The sequence below is a fragment of the Galeopterus variegatus genome, unplaced genomic scaffold, assembly GCF_000696425.1.
Source record: "Galeopterus variegatus unplaced genomic scaffold, G_variegatus-3.0.2 Scaffold334, whole genome shotgun sequence".
Lineage (NCBI taxonomy): Eukaryota > Metazoa > Chordata > Mammalia > Dermoptera > Cynocephalidae > Galeopterus > Galeopterus variegatus.
The window spans coordinates 51861-73268 of record NW_007726445.1 but is presented as its reverse complement, the minus strand read 5'-3'; the positions used below and the strand labels follow the sequence as shown (position 1 = coordinate 73268).

At 53.4% G+C, this 21408-nt stretch overlaps 1 protein-coding gene across 1 annotated transcript; it reads right to left on the bottom strand.

Moving 5' to 3' along the window:
* Window positions 1-5507: 5507 nt before the first annotated feature.
* Window positions 5508-19492, bottom strand: DENND4B (DENN/MADD domain containing 4B). Its single transcript, XM_008567606.1, has 28 exons — window positions 19412-19492; window positions 18286-18625; window positions 17353-17605; window positions 17027-17096; window positions 16658-16827; window positions 16340-16584; window positions 15680-15746; window positions 15520-15578; window positions 15202-15346; window positions 14725-14900; window positions 14473-14573; window positions 13885-14100; window positions 13199-13344; window positions 12554-12693; window positions 12327-12453; window positions 11690-11896; window positions 11243-11371; window positions 10276-10441; window positions 9864-10031; window positions 9204-9592; window positions 8916-9038; window positions 8536-8705; window positions 8312-8453; window positions 7874-8110; window positions 6952-7069; window positions 6696-6861; window positions 6541-6605; window positions 5508-6444 (listed from the first exon to the last, which is right to left on the bottom strand). Exons 1-28 carry the CDS (start codon window positions 19419-19421, stop codon window positions 6299-6301), a joined length of 4491 nt encoding a protein of 1496 aa, XP_008565828.1. The 5' UTR covers window positions 19422-19492; the 3' UTR covers window positions 5508-6298.
* Between the last annotated feature and the right edge of the window lie 1916 nt (window positions 19493-21408).

The following is a 21408-nucleotide window of genomic DNA, read 5'->3' as shown; positions in this document are numbered from 1 at the left end:
CGGGGGCAGCGGCGGCGGCGGCGGCTGCACCGGCGGCGGCGGCACCACACAAACAAGGACGCTGATTGGGCAGCTGCCAAGCGCCTCGGCTCCGCCTTATCCACACGCCACGACGCCCATTGGGCGGCCTAAGCCGGCCACCCCGCCCTCTTCTTCTCGACCATACCAATAGAAGATAGGATACCGGGACTTCACCCCACCCTTGAAGAATGAATGGCTGGAGATGTGATGATTGGCGTATTTAAGACCCAATTCTAAACGGAGGAGGGGGATGGTCTAGCGGGGGCGCGTTAATGGGTACCTCGGCCAGTCCCAGACACATCCGGGTCTTCGACAGTCCATTAAGTGTCGGGGGTCAAAAAATCGCTTCAGGCTGCAACTTTACCTTAGAGACGTTTTGGTCCCCAGGCAGCCGCCGTACCCCAGACTCCCCAAACGGGGATTCCCCTTTGGCCAGTTCTCATTCTTTCAATTCTGAAGATGGAGAATGGCGAACGGTGCTGGGGTCTGTGATGGGCTGTATTTCATCGCCAGAGAATACAGGAATTTCACCATAGAACTAGCTTTAGGCGCTTGGGCCTTGCTGTCTATTTGGGGCGTGGCCTGTCTCCGTCTGCCAAGGGCCTTTGAGCTTCTTGGTGTTCATCGTACCTCTGCTCGGTCCTGTTGTGAATAAACCACGACAGCAGAAAAAAGGCACTAGCCAAATTACTGAAGAGTTACTGTGTGCAGAACCCTCGCAGCTTTTTCTCTCGGGATCTCCTGGTCTGGTTAGGTTCATAGTGAGGAAACAGCCTCCCACCCCACCCGATTCCACTTAACCCAGGGCCCAGCTCCTCTTGCTAGCCTACTTCCCCGAAGCAGTTAGGCCCGCCTAAATTCTCAGCATCTCCTGAGCACTTATCACAAGTATTTTCTTGAGCACCTTGAGGGTAGGGACCAAATATCACAGAGTCAGTGTGTTGAGGGAATAACAGCTAACGTTTTGGGAGAGAGATGGTGTGCCAGGCACTATGCGAAGAGCTTTACAGGGATTATCTTATTTATTCTTCATAACTCTGTGAGGTAGATACCTTTAAAATAACAGTGAGAGGGCCGGCCCGTGGCTCACTCGGGTGAGTGTGGTTCTGATAACGCCAAGTCAAGGGTTAAGATCCCCTTACCGGTCATCTTTTTTTTTTTTTTTCCAAAGATGACCGGTAAGGGCCGGCCTGTGGCTCACTCGGGAGAGTGCGGTGCTGATAACACCAAGGCCGCGGGTTCGGATCCTATCTATATAGGGATGGCTGGTTTGCTCTCTGGCTGAGCGTGGTGCTGACACCAAGTCAAGGGTTAAGATCCCCCTACCGGTCATCTTTTTTTTTTTTTTTCCAAAGATGCCCGGTAAGGGGATCTTACCCCTTGACTTGGTGTCAGCACCACGCTCAGCCAGAGAGCAAACCAGCCATCCCTATATAGATAGGATCCGAACCCGTGGCCTTGGTGTTATCAGCACCGCACTCTCCCGAGTGAGCCACAGGCCGGCCCTTACCGGTCATCTTTTAAAAAAATAAAAAATAAAATAACAGTGAGGAAAATGAGATACAGATCAAATGACTTGTACAAAGTTACATATAAATGGCAAAGCTGAAATTTGAACTCAGATAGATCAGGAAACTGAGGCTCAGAGAGGTTGAATAACTTACCAAAAGTCAAACAGCTAGTTAGTGGCCAAGCAGTGGTTTGAACCCAGAAATAACTGGTTCCAAAGGTACTAGAACATGTTTTTCAAATCATTTACAAGTCGTGCTATGCAATGGTAATGAAATGGTAAGGCCGGCCCGTGGCTCACTCGGTAGAGTGCGGTGCTGATAACACCAAGGCCACGGGTTCGGATCCTATATAGGGATGGCTGGTTTGCTCACTGGCTGAGCGTGGTGCTGACAACACCAAGCCAAGGGTTGAGATCCCCTTACCGGTCATCTTTTAAAAAAAAAAAAAAAGAAAGAAAAGAAATGGTAACGGAGGATATGGCCGTATAAAGACACAGGCCCTGGACACACACACACACACACACGATATGGCCATATAAAGACACAGGTAGACCCTGGACACACACACACACACACACACACACACACACGCCTGTCCCAATTGTTTTGTGTGTGTGTGCGCATGGTTTTTTGTTTTGTTTTTCCTTTGGTCCCAATTATTTTAAGTATTTTTTTTAAAAAACCTTCTGTTTCCCTGCTAGTATAGTATCCAGGTAAAGAACATGGTCTCTAGAGTCGAACTGCCTGAGTTTGGGTCTTGGCTGTACTTATTACCAGTTGTGTGATTTGGATGCAAGTTATTTAACCTCTATTCCCTATGCCCTAGTTTCCCCATCCATAAAATGGGAATAACAGTAGCTAGCTCATAGGGTAATTATGAGGACTATAAAATTGTGCATTTTATTTATTTATTTTTCCTTTTTGTCTTTTTTCGTGACCGGTAACGGGATCGCAACCCTTGGTGTCGCACCCACACCGCGCTCAACCAGTGAGCGGACCGGTCTCTATATGGGATCCGAACCCTCGGCGGGAGCGTCACCACACTACCAAGCGCCGCACTCTACCGAGTGCGCCACCGGGCCGGCCCTAAAATTGTGCATTTTAAATGATCAGGGTAGTGCCAAGGATATAACAAGCACTCAACAAACATAATAAATAGTAGAATTTTCCTTGCTTTTTCAACATTTCACTCTCTTAGCTCTAAATCTTGTTGGTATTCTACCCATGGTATCTGTCATGTACTGCACAGAAAATTATTTCTCTACTAACTCCATCATTTTAATGCTTTCACTAACTCCTTTCAGTCATTGAACACACATGATAGAGCACCTATTACGTTATCAGGCACTCTTTTGTGCAATGGGGATAAGGCAGTGAATAATACAAAGCTGTTGCCCTCAGGGAGGATATATTCCTCTTCCCCTACTCTACTGCTTTGTCCATTATCAGTCCAATGCATTCTCTGCTGTCTGACAGGCCATCCTTCAAGATCTTTGAAGAGACATGCCAGTGAGGCCTGAGAAGCCTTTCAACAAAATCAAAATCAGGGCCGAGCCCGTGGCGCACTCGGGAGGGTGCGGCGCTGGGAGCGCAGCAGCTCTCCCGCTGCAGTTTTGGATCCTATATAGGGATGACCGGTGCGCTCACAGCGCTCACTGGCTGAGCGCGGTGCGGCTGGTCTCAAAAAGGACCAAAAAAGAAAAAAAATCAAAATCAGACCATGGAGGGGGATTTTCAACCTGGAGTGATCACTCTACAAGGAATATAAGTGAGCCCAATATTGTAGTAGACATGACCTTTGCCCTATGTGGACTTTACTTGTTCATTTCTTTTTTTAAGCTAACATTTATTGTGTTTAGCACTTCAGATGGATTATATAATTAATTTTTAAGTCCTCCCTGCCCCCCGGTTTGCAGATGAGGAAAAACTGAGGCACAGCAGTTAAGTAACTTGTCTGACATCATGAAATTAGTGAGTGGCAGAGACAAGATTTCCCTTAAATTTATTATACTTGAGCCTATACACTCTAAAGTTTGAGAAGAGAAATTAGGCCAGGTAATTTGGACATATCCTTCCCCTCAAACAGCAACTAGGCCACAGGACAGACAGACATGCCAGATGTCATGGTGAGTACTTTGCTATTGGAATTCCCAGATATTCTTGTGGTTAAAGAGTTCTGCAATTTTCGGGCCGAGCCCGTGGCACACTCGGGAGAGTGTGGCGCTGGGAGCACAGCAGCGCTCCCGCCGTGGGTTCGGATCCTATATAGGGATGACCGGTGCTGGTCTCAAAAAGGACAAAAAAAAAAAAAAAAGAGTTCTGCAATTTTCCCATCTGACTGCAGGGCTCTAGAAGGAAGCTCAAACATGAGAAGCATAAGCAGGGAGACAGAGTTAATTATCATTGTTTGTGAAACAAAGGGCACTCTAAATCAGTAAGATTTTATGCTCTATTAGGGTAGGGACTGAACCCTAAAATTCTCTCTCTATAGTTCAGCATGGTGCTGAACACACTATACTCAACAAAAATTTACAATTTTAGGAGGGCAGGCCCTCCCTTGCAAAAGGTCCTTGGGGATGAAACAGAAATTGACTATGGTGAGTGGTGTCTGATCGGAAACAGGGATGACATGAGGGAATCTCCTAGCAAAACAGATTAGATTTCCTAAGCCATTTGGCTCTCTCCTGTGCACTCCTTTAGGACACTGGAAGAGTCCTACCATGCTCAAGACAAGATGGGGAAAGTTCCCCTGGCTTGAAGTTCCCGGCATTCATAAGTAGTACCTCTCTCTTCAACATCTAATCTTCACCCCCCAGGGAATTTGCACTATAAGCTTGTGTAAGTTACTTTCTGTTATTTTCTACATTAATACTATGGCCTTCCTTCTCCAAGGCACTTCTGTTTTGTTGGTTTCTTCCTTTGGTAATTGGTTGTGCTGCTCTGCTAGAAGTTGTTCCCTGTGGCCGGCCTGTGGCTCACTTGGGAGAGTGTGGTGTTTATAATACCAAGGCCGTGGGTTCGGATCCCTATATAGGAATGGCCGGTTGGCTCACTTGGGAGACCGTGGTGCTGACAACACCAAGTCAAGGGTTAAGATCCCCTTACCAGTCATCTTTAAAAAAAAAAAAGAAGTTGATTCCTGTATTTATTTCATTATACAGGAAAAAAAGGGAGAACTCTGAGTGGGCCAAAGAGATTCGAAAAATGATGCCAGTCTCTGATGTCCCCCTGCAGTGAACCCCTTAATCCTTGCCCCCATCTACTCGATGCTGTTCCCAGGATGTGACCCTGGTTGGAGAAGTACTGCCTGCAGCCAGAGCAACTAATGGGGCCTAGGATGACTGCCAGGGCCCCCAGGATGTGTGAGGGCCACCAACACCGACTACTGGGGAGAGGGTTGTCATCTCTGTGGAGGTACTGGAGAAGTTGATGGGGGGTTGGGGGGAATCTGGGGGAGAGGAAATAAAACAGAGATGAGCTCAGGGCCCCGAGAGAATGGAGCCTTTGTGTGGGGTACAGATGAGGGACAAGGGGGTGATTGTGTGGGAGGGCCGGAAGTGCCACACAGACTGGTACCACCATAGCCAGCACTGGATTCACCCCTCTCCTGCTCTGAGAACTCCCTGTGCCACAAGAGGCCAGTACCAAACATGGTCAGGGAAAGCAGGGTGTGCTTGAAGGCTGTGAAGGATGGAAAGGTGGAAAGGAAGATGTCCAGTCAGGTGAAAATGAGAGGTATCGGGCCAGCCCGGTGGCGCACTGGAGAGTGCGCCCAAGTGGCGGCGCTCCCACCGAGGGTTCGGATCCCATGTGGAGACCGGTTCCCGCTCACTGGCTGAGCGTGGTGCGGGCGCGACACCGAGGGATGCGATCCCGTTACTGGTCAGTAAAAAAGACAAAAAGGAAAAAAAAAAAAAAAGAAAATGAGAGGTATCCCTCACCATTATTCCAGACCCAGGGAACAAGAGGCAGAGGGAAAAAGACAGAAGCAGCTTTTACTGTATTTACATCCAACAAAATTTTACAGGAAACAATCCTTATTGCACAGGTCAGGGTTCTGGGTGAGTGAGGCATTCCCCAATGAGGCGTGGACAAGAAGGATTAGGACTGGAAGAGGTACCAATTCTTCCTAAGGAGAGCTGGGATTCTTTTAGCTCCTTCTGCCTTTCAAGGGACTACAGACCACTGGACCATAGCACCTTGTTTCCCTTCTCTTTCTCACTCTCCATAAGAACCTCATAAGCAAGGGGACTGTGGCTCCAGAATAAATAAGTTAAAATAAAATACAAACACTAAGGTAGAAAAGCATGGAGAGCCTTGGGCTTCTTCAGCAATGCCAGGGAAGAGGGACTATCATTGGTGGGAAATGACATCTCAACATCCCTCCGTCCCATTCAGGGCAAAGGCTCAGTAGCTCTGTATCTTTCTAGTTGTTTTTTAAAACAAAAACTTCTAAAATGACCAGTACAGATCATGGCTACCCTGGTGGGAAGTTCCTGGTATAGGACAGAGAGGAACAGAGCAGTACCAACTCCCCCAGGCCTTCCCCAACATTAGCATGAACAAATTGGGCAGGTTGGAGATAGGGGAATTGTGACTTTTGGTAACAGTGGGTCCCTCTTCCTGCTGCCCCCACTTGGAGCCTATGGCTGGGCAGGCTTCCCAGCCTGTTCCCAACTCCTCTATGAAGGGAACAGGGAAGCAGGTTATCTCTAGAATCCTTTCTTCCTCACCTCCCCAGGCTGGAGAGGGAAGCTTAAGGGTTCCTAACATTCCAGAGGTGCTCCAAAGCATTTTCGGCAGTCAATTGCCTTGGGAGAGGGCATCTGTGCCCGCCGCTGTCTCAGCTCTTCCTTGCCCATGCTGCTGGCCAGCTTGTTAAAGGCGGACTTGTAATTCTTGTCGAAGGACACTGGGGAAGAGGGTGAAAGTCAATGCATTAGAACCTCAGCCTCCTAAACTTGGCCCCAGATCCCTAAACTCCTCAGCCCCCTGCCTGCTTCCTCACCTATGTCCACGTGGTCCTTGCCCAGAGCCGCCATTGTCAGGAATAAGATCTCACGGTAGATGCTCCTGTTGTGGACGCAGAAGGGAATGAGTGAGAGAAAAGAGGTGCAGAGCCCAGGACAGGCCAGGGACTACTACTAAATGGGAACCCCATACCTCTGCAGGTGCAGGCCAGTGGGTGGGGACCCTAGAGTTTCCAGCAGGAGCCCCACAGCCTTGTGCACCTCATTGAGTCCAACATGGCGCATCACTGACTCCAACAATGCCAAGCTAAGAGATGTAGGTACTGGGCCTGGCCACATCACTCGCTGGGGGATCTGGCCTAGATGAAAGGAAAGAAGTTCACCAGGATCACTGCACCCTCTGGGCATGGGACTCACCCCACCCACCCTAGACCAAATACCAGACTCACTGTGGACCCTCCAGAGCACATAAAGAGGTGGACAGCTATTAGGGTCAGGGGTAAGAACATCCCACAGCAGCCGCACCTGCACAGAGGCTGGATCAGGGGTTAGCCAAGGAGCTGGGGCCTGGGGGATCCAAGATAGGGGAGACAGTTAGGCTCAAAGAATAGAAGGCACAGGACAAGAAATGGACAGGCAATGTCCAATGAGACAGATGGACATTACAGGACACAGGCAAAGAGAAGAGAGAAAGGAACTCTCTTCCCCAGGACATTGAAGCTCTTGAGAGCAAAGATTTTGTTTTGTAATCTGCTATATCCCTAGTGCCTAAAAACTGTGCCAGGAACATAAAAGGTGCTCAATAAATATTGGTGGCACGAATAGACAAACTTTTTTTTTTTTTTAAGATGACCGGTAAGGCAATCTTAACCCTTGACTTGGTGTTGTCAGCACCACACTCTCCCAGGTGAGCTAACCAGCCATCCCTATATAGGGAGCTGAACCCGTGGCCCTGGTGCCATCAGCACCGCAGTCTCCCAAGTGAGTCACAGGCCAGCCCTTAGACAAACATTAATGAATCATTTTCTAGGTACCAGGCTCTACACAATTGCCCTGCAAGGTGGGTGCTTATGCCACTTTACAGATGACAAAATTGAGGCTCAGAGTGGTTAAGTGAAAGGGCGGGAGTCAAACCAGATACAACAGACTCCGCAGCCTATGCTCTTTCTACACTGTCAAGGACACAGAGGAGGCTAGCTGGTTAGCTCAGCTGGTTAGAGTGCAGCCTTGTAACACCAGGGTCATGGGTTTCAGATCCCTGTACCAGTCAGCTGCCCCAAAAATAAAAGGACGCAGAGGATTAAGAGGACAAAGAGCTGGGAGATGAGGAGGGAGGCACTCAGGAAGCAGGGATCACAGAGGGGCACTGACCTGGGAGGGCGGGGGCCCATCACAGGAGGCCAACACCAGGCCTGGTAGAATACTTGGCAGGCGCAGCCGTTGGAAATACCACAGAAGGTTCCAGAAGATGATGGGGTGGGCAGCAGGAAGCTCGGGCAATGCTAGCACCTCACTGCCCTCATTCTCTACCAGCGACTCCAGCTCCTTACGCAGCACCAGGGGGCTCAGGTATGCCCATGCTCCACTGTCAACCCGCCGGGAGGCACCCTGTCAGGCACAAAAAGTGGAGGGCAGTGGAGAACATATACCATGGCCCCAGCCCCAAAACCCTGCCTCCCACTGAACCATCATGTCTACCAGCTTCTGGGATGCCCCTTGACCTCAAGGCCCATCTTTCCCTAGTGCCCCTCATACCCCCCCAAAAAGGCAACACTCTCATTCCTCATGCCCCTTTGGCCCAGCCCTTACCCCCATGTGCCCGTTGCAAAGCTGGGGCTCATCCAGAGCAAGGCAGAGCCTGCGGTCACTGAGCACAGGGCCAGGACCACCAGGGATGGGAGCATCTTTGCTGCCACTGGTACCAGCAGGGGCAGGCTTGGGGCTTGGGGCACTGTAGGGGGATAGCAGGACGGGTCAGCTCTTGGACCTCCACCTCCCTGTCCCACCCGCAGCACTTGCCCTGCTTTGGGCACCTGGGTCGGGAATCAAGGGTCTGGACACTGAGCAGGGGCACAAAGGGGCAGGCGCAGAAGGGGCAGGTTGTGTTGAGGTTAGAGTCATCAGGTGCCCAGCCAGCCATGATTTCCTCATCGTACACCAGCGAATCACAGGCACGGCACAAGGAGCAGCTAGACAGCAGAATCTGTAGGCAAGGAGACCCTAGGAAGTAGGCCTTGTTTGTCCTGCAGCACTTGGGAGCCCATACTCCTTTCCCCAGCCTCTCCCAACTCCAAATCCCAGCCCAGCCTCCTTCCACCTGCCCTTCATTCCCTGCTTTTGACAGGGTGACTGTGGTATGTGGTGTGTGTAGGTGTGTATGTTCAAGCACATGTGTGGGAGGGATTATCCTCACTTCCAGGGAAGGTGACTGGAGGGATCCAGGTGTGTCACTGAGGAGTTCTGAGGAACGGCGAAGGCTTAGGCTGCTGAGAGAAGATTCTGAGAGGTCCCACTCACTGCCCAGAGAGGCTGAGCTCTGCCATTACATGAGAAAGCATGGTCAGCCTACCCCCGCTCCTCTTTACCCAGGATGCTTGTTTCAACCACCCTCAAGGCCCCCTTTGTGGGCATGCTCTCAGTTAGCAGACCCTCCCCAGGCCTCCTGATGCTAAGGCATCTGAACCCTCCCCTTGCTGGCTACCTCAGAGGCTGTGGATCCAGGGCGCTCCCGGGGGCGCAGAAGGCTGTCCATGGGGCTGCGGCGAGCTGGGGGAGGCTGGTCAGGGGGCAGCTCGGGTGGGGGAATGCGGGAGGCAGGGGAGCGGCGTGAAGGAGTGAGCAGTTGTTGGAGGCGGGCACCCAACCCTCGGCGGGGGGTGCCTGCCTCATCCTGATGCCCACTAGCCTTGGGCCCCTGCCCACTTAGCCCTTCCAGGGCCTCCGTGGACTGGGCACTCAGGGCTGAGCCTGAGCCCCCTGGGCTGCCTTCAGGTGCTGGTTCCTCCCCTGTCAGGCTCAGGTCTGAGAGACTTCCATCATGCCAGGGCACAGGTGATCCCCGGGGTTCCAGGACCCCCAAGGCCTCTATCACTGCAGGACAGAAAAGAATAAGGGAAGGTGGAGCCCAGCCCCTCCTCCAGCTATCCCTTTCCTGAGTAAACAATTCCTGGCTGCACAAACTCTGGCACCATAATCTCCACCATGACGATATTCTGGGCAAGATTCCCTCAGAATCTACAGTACCCACCACAGAGGGCCACCCTTCCACCCTGGCTCTGGTCTTCTCCTCTCTCACTGGCAAGTGATTAGGAAAGCTGACTAGGGGGTGGAGGGGAGAGAGGTGTCAGACAAGGGCACTCACTGTGAGCCACACCAGCCTCCACAGTGGGCTGTGCCCCTCGGGCACTGCCCAGGCTGCCACTCTTCACCAGGCGCCCAGTGGGTGAGGCTGGATCTCGCAGACTTCGCCCAGCCCAAGTAGTCTGGCGCTGAAGGGGGCGGGTGGGGGAGGGGCGTTCCAGACAGGGCTCTGCAAAAGACAGGGACAGGGCTTAGAAGCAGCCAGCTAGAAACCCAGTCCCTTTTTCCAAAACAGAGCTCCTTGGATGGACCTGGGTTTCCAGGGTTCCTTCCTTACTGAACTTTATCCCTTTTGTTACCATCCAAGTGTGGGTTATTCATTCCCAGAAACCCAATGCCAACAACTAGGCTAGCCCCAAGCCCCTGAGCCTGGCTACTCCATCCCTAAGCCTGTCTCTGCAGCCCCTACCCACCTGTCTGGGAGCTGCCTGCCTCTTGATGTGCTACCGCCTGCTGCTGCTGCTGCCTTTCTCTTAAAGGCTGACGGAACTGAGCAGCCCCCAAGACGACATTCCGGAGCTTGGCCCAGCGCAGGCGCCCACCTGGTGTGCCAGACGGCCACTTGCTTTCCAGTACAGCCTGCCAAGCACAATGCCCATCAGGACAGTCTATTTTCACATCTGAGACCAGCCTGACACCCACTTCCTGTCCTAGAGCCCCAGGAACCGCCTTCCCCTCCAGACGTCCTGCCTAGGACTGTCCTGCCAATGGCTCAGCCAGGAACAAGAATCCAGAAGAAGCAGTTGGCAGCCAGCTGCCTCTGAGGGGGACTAGAAGAAGCTGGAAGCAATGTAGAAAATTTGTATCCAGACTCAGCTACTAATAAATATAAACAATATGGCTTTGAAGAAGTCATTTCATTCCTTTGGTCATTAGTTTCCCCATCTAAAAAACTTAGGAGGCAGTTTAGCATCATGGTTAAGAGCCTGAATTCAGGAGACATGGCTATGCCTGTGCTCATATTCTAACTCCCTAACTTATTTGCTGTGGGACCTTGGACAAGTTACTAACTCTCTGCAACCTCATCTCCTCATCTACAAGATGGGTATAATAATCATTCCACCTCATGGTGCTGTCGTGAAGATAAAATGATTTAAGATATGTCATGTATTTGGAACAGTATCTGGCATATTGGCCAACACTAAGCCATAGTCAGGGATGTTGTGGCTGAGAATCAAAATGGCCAAGTCTGAGAAAACCATCTGTAGGTGCTAAGGCACCACAGGGCTGCGTTGTATGACAGTGGTTACAAGACCCAGCAGAACTGTACAGGTCCAATCTCCAAGGAGCTGGGAAAGCAGCCAGTGTTAAGGAGCAGCATCTTCCCCATACACACCCTGGTGTGGACTGCCATCCCACTCCTTATCCCAAATTAGGTACCTTGTTGTAGTAACCATAGGTGATGGTGTTGGGCACGATGCCTGCCCGCCGCATCTCCAACATGACCCGCACAGACAGCACAGGCTGTCCATAGTGTGAGCAGAGCTGCATCAGCACCCGGTAACACACCTGGGCCAGGAGAGGCACAGGATGACAGAAGACTCACTCCCAACCCAAATCCTCATCTCAGCAAGCACCCTCTTCCAGCCTCCCCAATTCTCATAGACTTCACTGGCCCCTGGCATCTCCTCAGGCTGCCTCAAGGCACCCTGCTGTCTCCTGTATACCCTCAACATAAACAAATGGGCATGGGCATCTGCCCAGCTCTAGGGCTCCCCATCTGCTTTCCCTGGTTTCCACCAAGTTTCCCTTTCACAGTCCCTATGGCTGCACAAACCTCGCTGGGACTGGGTGTGGCCATGGCCACATAGGTACATGATTGCCTACCTCATCAGGGAGTACCACCTTGCGGCTCTCCATCTGGCGCAGCACATGGTAGGCTGTGTGCAATGCCCGTACCCGGGAGGGTGCTGACCGCACGTAGGCGGGCAGACACAGGAACCACAGCCCATAGCAGTGCCCCAGCAAGCACCGAGCCCACAGCTCAGGCACAGCTGCTGACTTCTGTGCCATCCGTTGTGCAACCTTCATCTCCTAGATGGGGCAGGGGACACATCAGGGTGAGTATAATGCTAGGACAGGTCTTAAAATGGTGTGAGGAGAAGCAGCACCTTCCCTGAGGAAGAGTCTGCTCTGAGGAGGAAGGAGGGATGCTGCACAGGCTGCAGTCCTGCCTGGAGCCCTGGGCAGAGAGGTCTGGCTCTTGAGCATGGCAGGTGCCCTAGAAGAGGCAGTCAGCCCCTGAATCCCCAGAGTGCTTAGAAGATGATGCTGATGATGATGACAACGACAATGGTAACATCAGCTAATGCTTATACAGTGCTTTTTATGTGCCAGGCACATTTAAACCTCCTAACAACCTTATGGGGTAAGTACTATTATTATCCCCATTTTACAGATAAAGAAACTGAAGCAGCAGCCTTGGACTGAGCCAGGGCCCTCAGTGGGCCCACCTGCTGGTTACCTGTTTGGTACGGCGAGGGGCAGGACTGCTGGGAGCACTACGGGAAGGGCCTGGAACAGGCAGGGCCCCAGGTTGCTCTTGAGGAGATTCAAACAGCTCAGCCTGTAGCTCTGGGAACCCATCATAGCTGGAGGGGCAAAGAAGGGCAAGTCAGCACACAGCCAAACAAACTAGACTAGAGTGGCCTATGGGGCCTTGGAACAAGTGAAGAGATGAGAGACTCTCACCAGTACTGGGGAGTTGATTCACTGCCCTCTGGTACCGGGGGCTCCTCAGGAGGGGTGATAAAGACAGTGAGCTCACTACCCGACAGCTCTTCCAGCTCCACTAAGGGTGTCGGCTCAGGCTTCTCCTGCTCTGGGTGGACCTGGAGCAGAATGGTAAGAGAGTGAGCATTAAGACAGTAGACAAGGAGCAGGGCCAGGGTGTTCAGAAGATAGTATCTCCCAGTAAATCACACCCATAGGGAAGCAGCCCTGGAGACACAGCTGGGAGGATGAAGTTAGGAATGGGAGGATAGTAAGTTAGTAAGTACAAGGGTACTTCAAAAAGTTCATGGGTGGTGCTGATAACAATAACACCAAGGTCAAGGGTTCAGACCCACTTACTGGCCAGCCACGAAAAAAAAAAAAGTTCATGGAAAGATTTGTGTTATCTTTTAATTCTATTTTTCCAGGAACTTTTTGAAATACCCTTGCATGTAAAGCCAACCATGTATGGCTGCACAGGCTATGCACTGTATAATTCCAGGAGTGCCACCCTAGTCACAGGTGAGATACAGAATTATGTTTACAGTGGCCCGGGGGCAACTGAGACAACCAGAAGGAGAGCAGAGGCCAATGGGCACATAGAGAAGGGACAATGCTCAATACCTTATCAACACAAGAGTCAAAGAATTCAAGGGCAGCATGCCGACAAGAGCCAAAAGAGCATTCCTCGATGAACTGCGAGAACATCTGTGTGTGCAGCAGCTGAGAGTACAGTTTGTGGCTGGAGCGTTCCCGGGACTTCAGGAAGCCTGTGGGGGTGAGAATGGGGCAGAGGAGGGAGGTTACCAGGGCCCCCCACCACAGCCATAACCATTCTGAACCCCTTTCTTGGATCCCTGCCCACTCAGGATCCAAGGCCATCAAAGCCAGCATCTCTTTGGCCCCTCTGGCGTCACTGCCCCACATACCAAGCTGACCAGCTTAGCTCCCCAGCACCATAGTCCCATGTAATCATTCCCTTTTATTTGTCTGCAGCCATTGCCTCAGACTGGGGGCTCTCCAAGGGCAGGGTCCCTGAACAGAGCTGTGCCAATGGTGGCTGCTCACCACAGGTGTCACTGTGTCCACCCCAGCCCAGAGGGCAGGGCCACATCTGGTTCATCTCTTTAGGCTTACTCCCTCCAGTACAGAAGAGTGGATGGCTCAAAGCAGGCGCCCATAAAAACATTTGCTGAGTGAAGGAATATGCAACTGAGTGGCTCCCAGTCTCCCTGACTTCCTCATGGAACCCAGATGCTGGCCACCTCCTCCCATGATACCCTCTCTAAGCAGAGATAGGCCCTCTTTACCCTGCAGGAAGAAAAGGTTGTCGACATCACGAGACCCCTCAGAGGGAGCCTGGGTGAGTGGGCGCAGGAAGACCCGGTAGCCCTTGAGCAGACAGGCCATGAAGCGGAGAAAGGCTCCCTGGACTTCACGTTCTAGTCGGGCCCGGCGGCCACACACTGCCTCGTAGTCTGTCAGCAGGAATTCCAGGGATGCCTCCTCCTCAGGTCCAGTATACGCTGGAGACCAGTGTAGCCTGAGAGTCAGAGCTGGCACCCATAGTGCATGCCTCAACCCTGCTCTTCACACAGAAGTCTCTAACTCCCCCTCGGTTCTCTGACAGACTTTGCACCAGTCGTAGCTAAAAATTTACCTTTAGGGAACAGCTCCGAGCTTCACCAATGACAAGCTTGGCCTTCCCAACATGTTCAGGAATACAGTCTGCCCCTCACTCTAGCTTCAATTGGAATTTGAATCCTCCTCCTTCCACCGGATGAAATCCTGACTCCTCTAACCTCCTCAAGGAATGTCTAGCTCCCATATGCCTCACAAAACTGGAGATTTGAGGTCAATGACAGTTTCCAGCCTCCCATCCCCACCAGGTTTCTCACTCTGGTCCAACTGCTGGTACAGGTTTGTCAATGTGGCCAGCAGAACCTTGTAGGGTCTTCGGGGCAGGGTCCGAGGGGAGAGAGGCTTCTTTTCCTCAGTCCTGTGAGATAAGCATAAGGAGAAAGGGTGATGGGCTCCTCACCAGACTCCCCCACTTTTTGCCAGAAACTCCTTTTGAGCCAATAGCAGTCCACACACCAGCCCCTCAGGCCCACCTCTCTGCAGCCCCTGAATGACACACAGTCTCTTACTGGAAGAGTGTGTTGGTATCAAGATCAACACAGATGACATCAGGAGGCGGGTCATGCAGATCGAAGTAGCTGGAGTGGATACCCACGATGAAGGGCACTGGAGCGCTCAGCACGTCTGCCAGCACCAGCGGGCACAGCGGAATGTAGGGGCACTGCCAGTGCAGTGGGAAGATCATCTGAAGCACAAGGGGTGAGAACCAGTGAGCAGGGGGTCAGGACAGCAGTGGGAGGCACAGCAGAGACAGAAAGGGCACTGCCCTTGGGAAGGGGGTACCTGTTGAGAGAGGCTGTAAGATGTGGACTCCAAAGAAAAGCCCCCAATGGAAACTGTATGTCCTTGTAAGCTGTGCCCAGGGAGATGGGCTGAGAACCCTCCCCAAGGAAGGAAAAGGAGAAGAGTCCAGGTAGGGAAGGAGTGGGGAGCACCAGAAAAAATGGTGGTTCTGGGGAAGGTGGGCTGGGCAGGGTGGCACTCACTGAGATGAGGGCCTCACAGACGCTGGTGAGCAGGTCTGGCCGTAACGAGTGGACCAGCAGTTTGTGCTCCGTCAGCACAGCCAGTAGCAGCGTGATAGCCAGCTCAGGGCCCAGGCTCTGCAGCAGCTGCAGGAAGCTGGCACCACTGTGGGCAATGCCAAGGTGGGGACAGGGTCATCAGGAGATCCTTCCTCAGACACTAGGCACAAACACCACCTAGGCCCAGCTGGCATAGACTTCAACAGCTACAACCACCTGCCCAGCACTTACCATGTCCTTGGTTATCAAAGTTTCCCTCCTCCCAACCCGGGCACATACCTGAGAGGCAGGGGTGAGGATACAGGTTGACAGAGGAGCAGATTGTCATAGGGAGACATCTGTGAGGGCAGAAGAGCCACAGGACAAGATGATGATGGCTAGCTCCTGCCACTCCCCTCCTTCCATCCAGCCCAGCTCCAGCCTCAGTCTCAGCACTCACCTGCACTAGGATTCGGGGTCTCTGTGGGGAAGGGAAGGGGACATTGTGAATGAAGTGGGAGATGTGCCTAGGGGAGAGAGGGAAACAGGTCAGGGCAGACTCCCCATTCTATCCCTGTCCTACCTCCACCACATTTTCTCATCTCCTTCATCTGTCCTCAAGAACCTTATTCCTCCCTGAACCTCACTTCGAGACTTGTATGAACCACCAGAGCCCCTGTGCATACACAGCCCCTTGCCAGGACTTAACTAGCAAGTATAGACTGGATTTCAGGCTCCACTCACCCCTTCAGCCAGTGGAGTTTTTTTTTTTTGTCGTTTTTGTGACCGGTAAGGGGATTGCAACCCTTGGCTTGGTGTCGTCCGCACCACGCTCAGCCAGTGAGTGCACCAGCCATCCCTATATAGGATCCGAACCCGCGGCAGGAGCGCCGCTGCGCTCCCAGCACCGCACTCTCCCGAGTGAGCCACGGGACCGGCCCAGCCAGTGGAGTTTTGACAGTGAACAAACTATATGACCACAGTGCAGCCCTGTCCCCTACCCTTGTGCCCAGCCCACCCCCCATCTCTCCCATCTCATCCTAATCTCTGTAATCTTCCCTATCCCCTATCTCCTTATCCCCTTATAACCCCTTCCCCATGTCAGGGGAGCCATGCTCACGCCTCCAAGGGCAGGCGGTGGGGGCCTGAGACGGAGTAGCGGTAAAGGAAGGTGAGGAAGGCGCGAAAGGCAGGGAAGGCAGGCCAGCGGGACAGCACAGCAATGGCGCGCCGGCTGCGCACAGCTCGGCCCCCCAGCGCCCGGCCCCGCTCCACAGCGCTCAGCAGGCCCAGTGCCCGTGCTTGCCGCTCCGACAGCCTTGCCCTTGGGAATGCCTCGTAGAACTGCAGGGCGGCACCATACACCTGGCAGGGGGCAGAAGGGCGATCAGGGGGGCCCTGTATAGCCCGGACCACTTACCACACTCCACACACTCACCTTATCACCGGCTGCACCTGTGAGCACAAAGGTGGAGAAGACGGGCACGGGGTACTTGGTCTGGGCAGGCCAGCATTCGATAGTGGCCCCCATGGGCAGGCAGAAGACAGGCACTGACTCGGGCAGCGGGAATGCCTCATTGTCCTCCTCCGGGTAGCGGCCCAGCAGTTCTGCATCGCCGGCAGAGTGGGGGTACCCAAAAGGAGGCGGCTCCATCAGACTCCAGGAGAAGGAACCAGGGGATCCCAGGAAAGGGCCAAGGGTCAAAAGGGAAGTAAATTATGGGGACACTGAAGGTGCCAGCCAAGAGGCACCAGAGGAGAGGGATATAGAGTGTCGAAGGGTTGGAGGGACAAGGGAGCCACTCACCTGCCTCATACACTAGTGTGTTGGCCTTGGCCAGGCCCACCTTGTAGCACAGGTACACTGCTGGGCCCCACTGCCCCAGAAATGGCAAGAGACAAGCAGATACACAGCTAACAAAGGTTTCTGGGGTCAATCTTTTCTCCATCACCCCAACTGTCCTCTCATCTTTACAGCTCCCACTAATCGAGGTCTCCTGAGACCAGTGACCCCCTCCTGGCCCACCCTTGCTGTTGGAGGTCTTGGTCTTAGAATGCCCTCTGTGTCCAGCATCCATACCCTCACACTAAGATGGCCCAGGTCTCAAATCTTAGCCCCACAGCCCCACTCACCATGCCAGGGTTGAGGTTGCGGGGCAACCGGCAGTAAGTATGAGGAGTGCCTTCACCCTTACTGGGTAGCACCAGGCAGAGGTCAGTGATGCCCAGTGCATGCAACCCTGCCCCCTCTGCTGCCCGCCGGTAAGTGAGGTAGGTGCGGGGGTGCCCAGGGCCTGGAGGAGCCAGATTGGCTGAGTGGCTGTAGGGTGTCGTGTCGAGTACTTGGAAGCCAGGCTTGGGACGTTCCTTCCCCTCATACCACACCCTTGGCATAGAGAGCACAGAGAGATACAAAGAGGTCAGGGTTTTGGATCCCCTCACCAGCCAGCCACACACAAAAAACATTTTAAATAAGAGATCAGGGTAGAGGAGAAAGACCCCAACTGGCCAAATCTGCCTACCTGGTCCCCTAAACCTGCTTTGCACCCTCTGCCTTGTCAACCCCCTGAAACCAGGACCAACCCCTCTTGCTGAACTCTGCCCTCCAGAATCCTATGCTCCCTCTTTTGCTTTTGGCTCTACTTGGTCAGTAACAACCCTGCATGCCTTCCATGGCTCTTATACTCACTAATAAACACTAAGAATAACATAAGTTAGCACTGATTGACTCTGTGGTAAATCCCTCACATGGGTTATCTCATTTAATCTTCTCATCCATCCTATGAGGAGGTATTATTATCCCTATTTCATAGATGAGGAAACAGGCCCAGAGGGGCTCAATAACCTGCCCAAGATCACAGAGCTAGCACAGAGCAGCACTAGCACATAAACCCAAATCTGTGAGAGCACTAAATACACACAGCTTCAGCCCCTCCTCCCTGGCCTCTATCCCACACTGCTCCTATGCCCATTGCCCTTCCCTCGCCCCATGTCCCCACATCTCCCTATTTCACACCACAGTCCCTCCCAACCTCCCCTGCTATCAGCATGAGTAGGGGCACACACCCGAGCTCAACGAGGGGGGGCTTGTCACGGCCCCTACGGTAGCAGATGATGGGTTGAGTTCCACCCAGGAGCCCAGCACTGAGTTCCAAGGGGTGGCCCCCTGCGGAAGCCTGGATGCATGTGTAGCCCTGGGGCACTTCCTCGCCCAGTGCCCTAGCAATGACTGCCACATCTGTGATGGGTTCAGCTGGCCGGGGAGGGCGCAGGGGTCCACTGGGTTCAGGAACCCACGTTTCCTCAGGGATGGGTGCTCCGTTCCCTGCAAGCCCAGCTACCACGAAGTAATCCACCAGTCGGGGGGGCCGCTCCTCCGCCATGGCCCCCCCCTCACTCACTGCATCTGGAATGGTCAAGTGGGGGAGAGACGAATCAGGGAAGACTAGTGTTGCCATGGCAACCATAGTACACCCCCCCACACACCCCTTGCTCCTGTCTTCCTCCTAGTCCTTCGGAGGATAGGCAGAATAAGTGGGCAGCTTATCCTGAACTCTCCTGCCTGTGACATCACCAGGCTCTCACAGCCCATCACAGCTCCTTAAAGACACCAGGTCCCTTCTACGTAGTGGTACCAGCCCTCTTCCCAAAGAACACAAACTCCACCACACACAGCTAACCTGGGCTCTGACATCATATTGTCCATGTAGCCTTTTAAAGGCCCCATCCCTCCTCACTCCCTACACACATAGTTATACAATCACAGAGATCACGATCTTTTCTTTAATGGCCTGCCATGACATCATTCATTCTGGCCATGACATCATACCAACTTTACAGTCTTTCTAAGGGTTTCTGACCTTCCTGCTCTAGTTATGACATCATAAGAACCTCATGATCCGCTAATGTTCTTAAAGAGCTGGCTCCTAGGTTTTTAGGGGGACTCCACAGGGTTCTGGAAAAGCCCAGAAAACCCAGACTTTAAGGTTTTTCACCAGACTCAAGTGTCCTTTTTCCTAGCTTAACTCTACCAACTGGCCAAAAAGTTGGTGCCTTCCCACCTCCAGGATCTTTAGGTATCTCCAGTCAGGTACAAAGTTGCTGTGGGAGACAGTCCTGGCCATCCCACGCCCTCCACCACAGAGCCAAGACAGAAACAGACCCATAAGTCCTTCAGTAACTGTGTTCTCACCTGCCTCCATGGCCCAATCCCAGGGAGTAGGAGTCCCAAGTGTCCTCAGGCACCCCAGGGTGCAGAAGCTGGGAAAGAGCCTGGTGGTGGATGGCTTGCAGCAGGGGACGGGAGGCGTGGGGAGTGTTTCAGAGGGGAAGGGAAGTTACTTCCTGAAACAGTGGAGGGGAAGCTGCAGCTCAGCGGAAGTCAGCCTATGGGTGTGTATGGTGGCGGTGGGGGGTACTGTTGAAGGTGCCAGCACAGCATCATGCTGGGTCGGAACCTCAGACTAAAGGAGCCTGAGCAAGGCAGAGGAGGCTCAGAATGGTTCCAGGATGTACAGTCCTACTCAACCTCCCATTCCTCCCCAACGAACAGAGAGCAAGGGAATCTCGTGGAGCCAGACTGGCTCTCTCCTTAACCTAGCCTCGACGCACACACACACACCCCAACCCCAGCTAAATTTAGCCTCCCGTCTAGGAGATGGAGCCAGGAGTAAGCGTCAGTCTCCTGATTTAACTCCGGGGCACGGCCCATTCCTCATCCACTGCAGGCCAGTGGGAGCCCTCTGCCCAAGGCGGCAGCCACAGATCATTAGGTGGGACCATCTAAGGAGCGAGTGGGTGGCCCCATTCGCAGGACCTGCGCAGCCGGGCCTCCCCTCACCCAGCCAGGGAAGAGTCCTGCATAAGACAGCCCTCTCTCCCTGGGAAAGGCAACAGGCACAGGGGCCACTCCGGGTCCCACCGCCCACGTGCCGGGCGCTGGGAAGTTCGGGTTGGGGCAGAGGGCGCGCGGAGAGGGAGGAGACTGAGGAAGGAGCAGCAGGGCAGAGAGCGGCGGGCGCGCCGGCGGCCGAGGACGTGACGGCAGCAGCGCCGGCCGCCGCGTGACCCGAGCGGGAGGGAGGGGTGCTCCGGCTCGGCACCCGCGCGGGAGCAGGATGGCGGACACAGCTAGCTAACTCCGGGCTGTGCCCTCCCCTCCACTTTCACTTCCCCAGGAGAGAGGAACCGGAACCAGATGTGCGACGCCTTATCCTGAACTCTCCTGCCTGTGACATCACCAGGCTCTCACAGCCCATCACAGCTCCTTAAAGACACCAGGTCCCTTCTACGTAGTGGTACCAGCCCTCTTCCCAAAGAACACAAACTCCACCACACACAGCTAACCTGGGCTCTGACATCATATTGTCCATGTAGCCTTTTAAAGGCCCCATCCCTCCTCACTCCCTACACACATAGTTATACAATCACAGAGATCACGATCTTTTCTTTAATGGCCTGCCATGACATCATTCATTCTGGCCATGACATCATACCAACTTTACAGTCTTTCTAAGGGTTTCTGACCTTCCTGCTCTAGTTATGACATCATAAGAACCTCATGATCCGCTAATGTTCTTAAAGAGCTGGCTCCTAGGTTTTTAGGGGGACTCCACAGGGTTCTGGAAAAGCCCAGAAAACCCAGACTTTAAGGTTTTTCACCACCCCACCCACCCCCCTCTGCCACCCAGCCGGCGGCCGTGACCCTGGCAAGCGCCTGCCCAGCGCCCGGCCGCCTGCAGCGCGACCCCTGGCGGCTGGGAGGGCCCCCTGCACCCTGGCAGCTTCCCACCACCAGCTGATGCCGCAGGACACTGACCCCGGGCGGCTCTGAAGTCCGAGGGGGGCTCTCGTTCAGCCCTCAGTCCTATAGTCAGAAGATGAGACGTGCACGCCTCCGGCGAAAATGAAAACCTAGGCTGAGGGGACCCAGGTGGCTCCCCCACTTCCAGGCTTACAGCATATTTTATTCCTTTGGGGCCAGAACCAGGAGCTCTCAGTTCTCTTTTCCGAAAACAAGAGCTTCGGAAAGAGGAAGAGGAGAGGCCAGGACTGCAGAGTGTGGACTTGAGTACTGGAGGTGAGGGTAGCTGAGCAGGGGCACTACTCTTCCCACTATGCTGGGTGAGGAAGAGAGGAGAGAGTAGAGGCCCAGATGGTCAAAGGGCTTGCAACCCCATTCGGAAAGAG

Coding starts and splice junctions, on each gene's coding strand:
- DENND4B (XM_008567606.1), bottom strand. Junction 17,606..18,285: donor CCCCCCCTCGTTGAGCTCGG/GTGTGTGCCCCT, acceptor CTCTATGCCAAG/GGTGTGGTATGAGGGGAAGG. Junction 14,574..14,724: donor GATACCAACACACTCTTCCA/GTAAGAGACTGT, acceptor CTTATCTCACAG/GACTGAGGAAAAGAAGCCTC.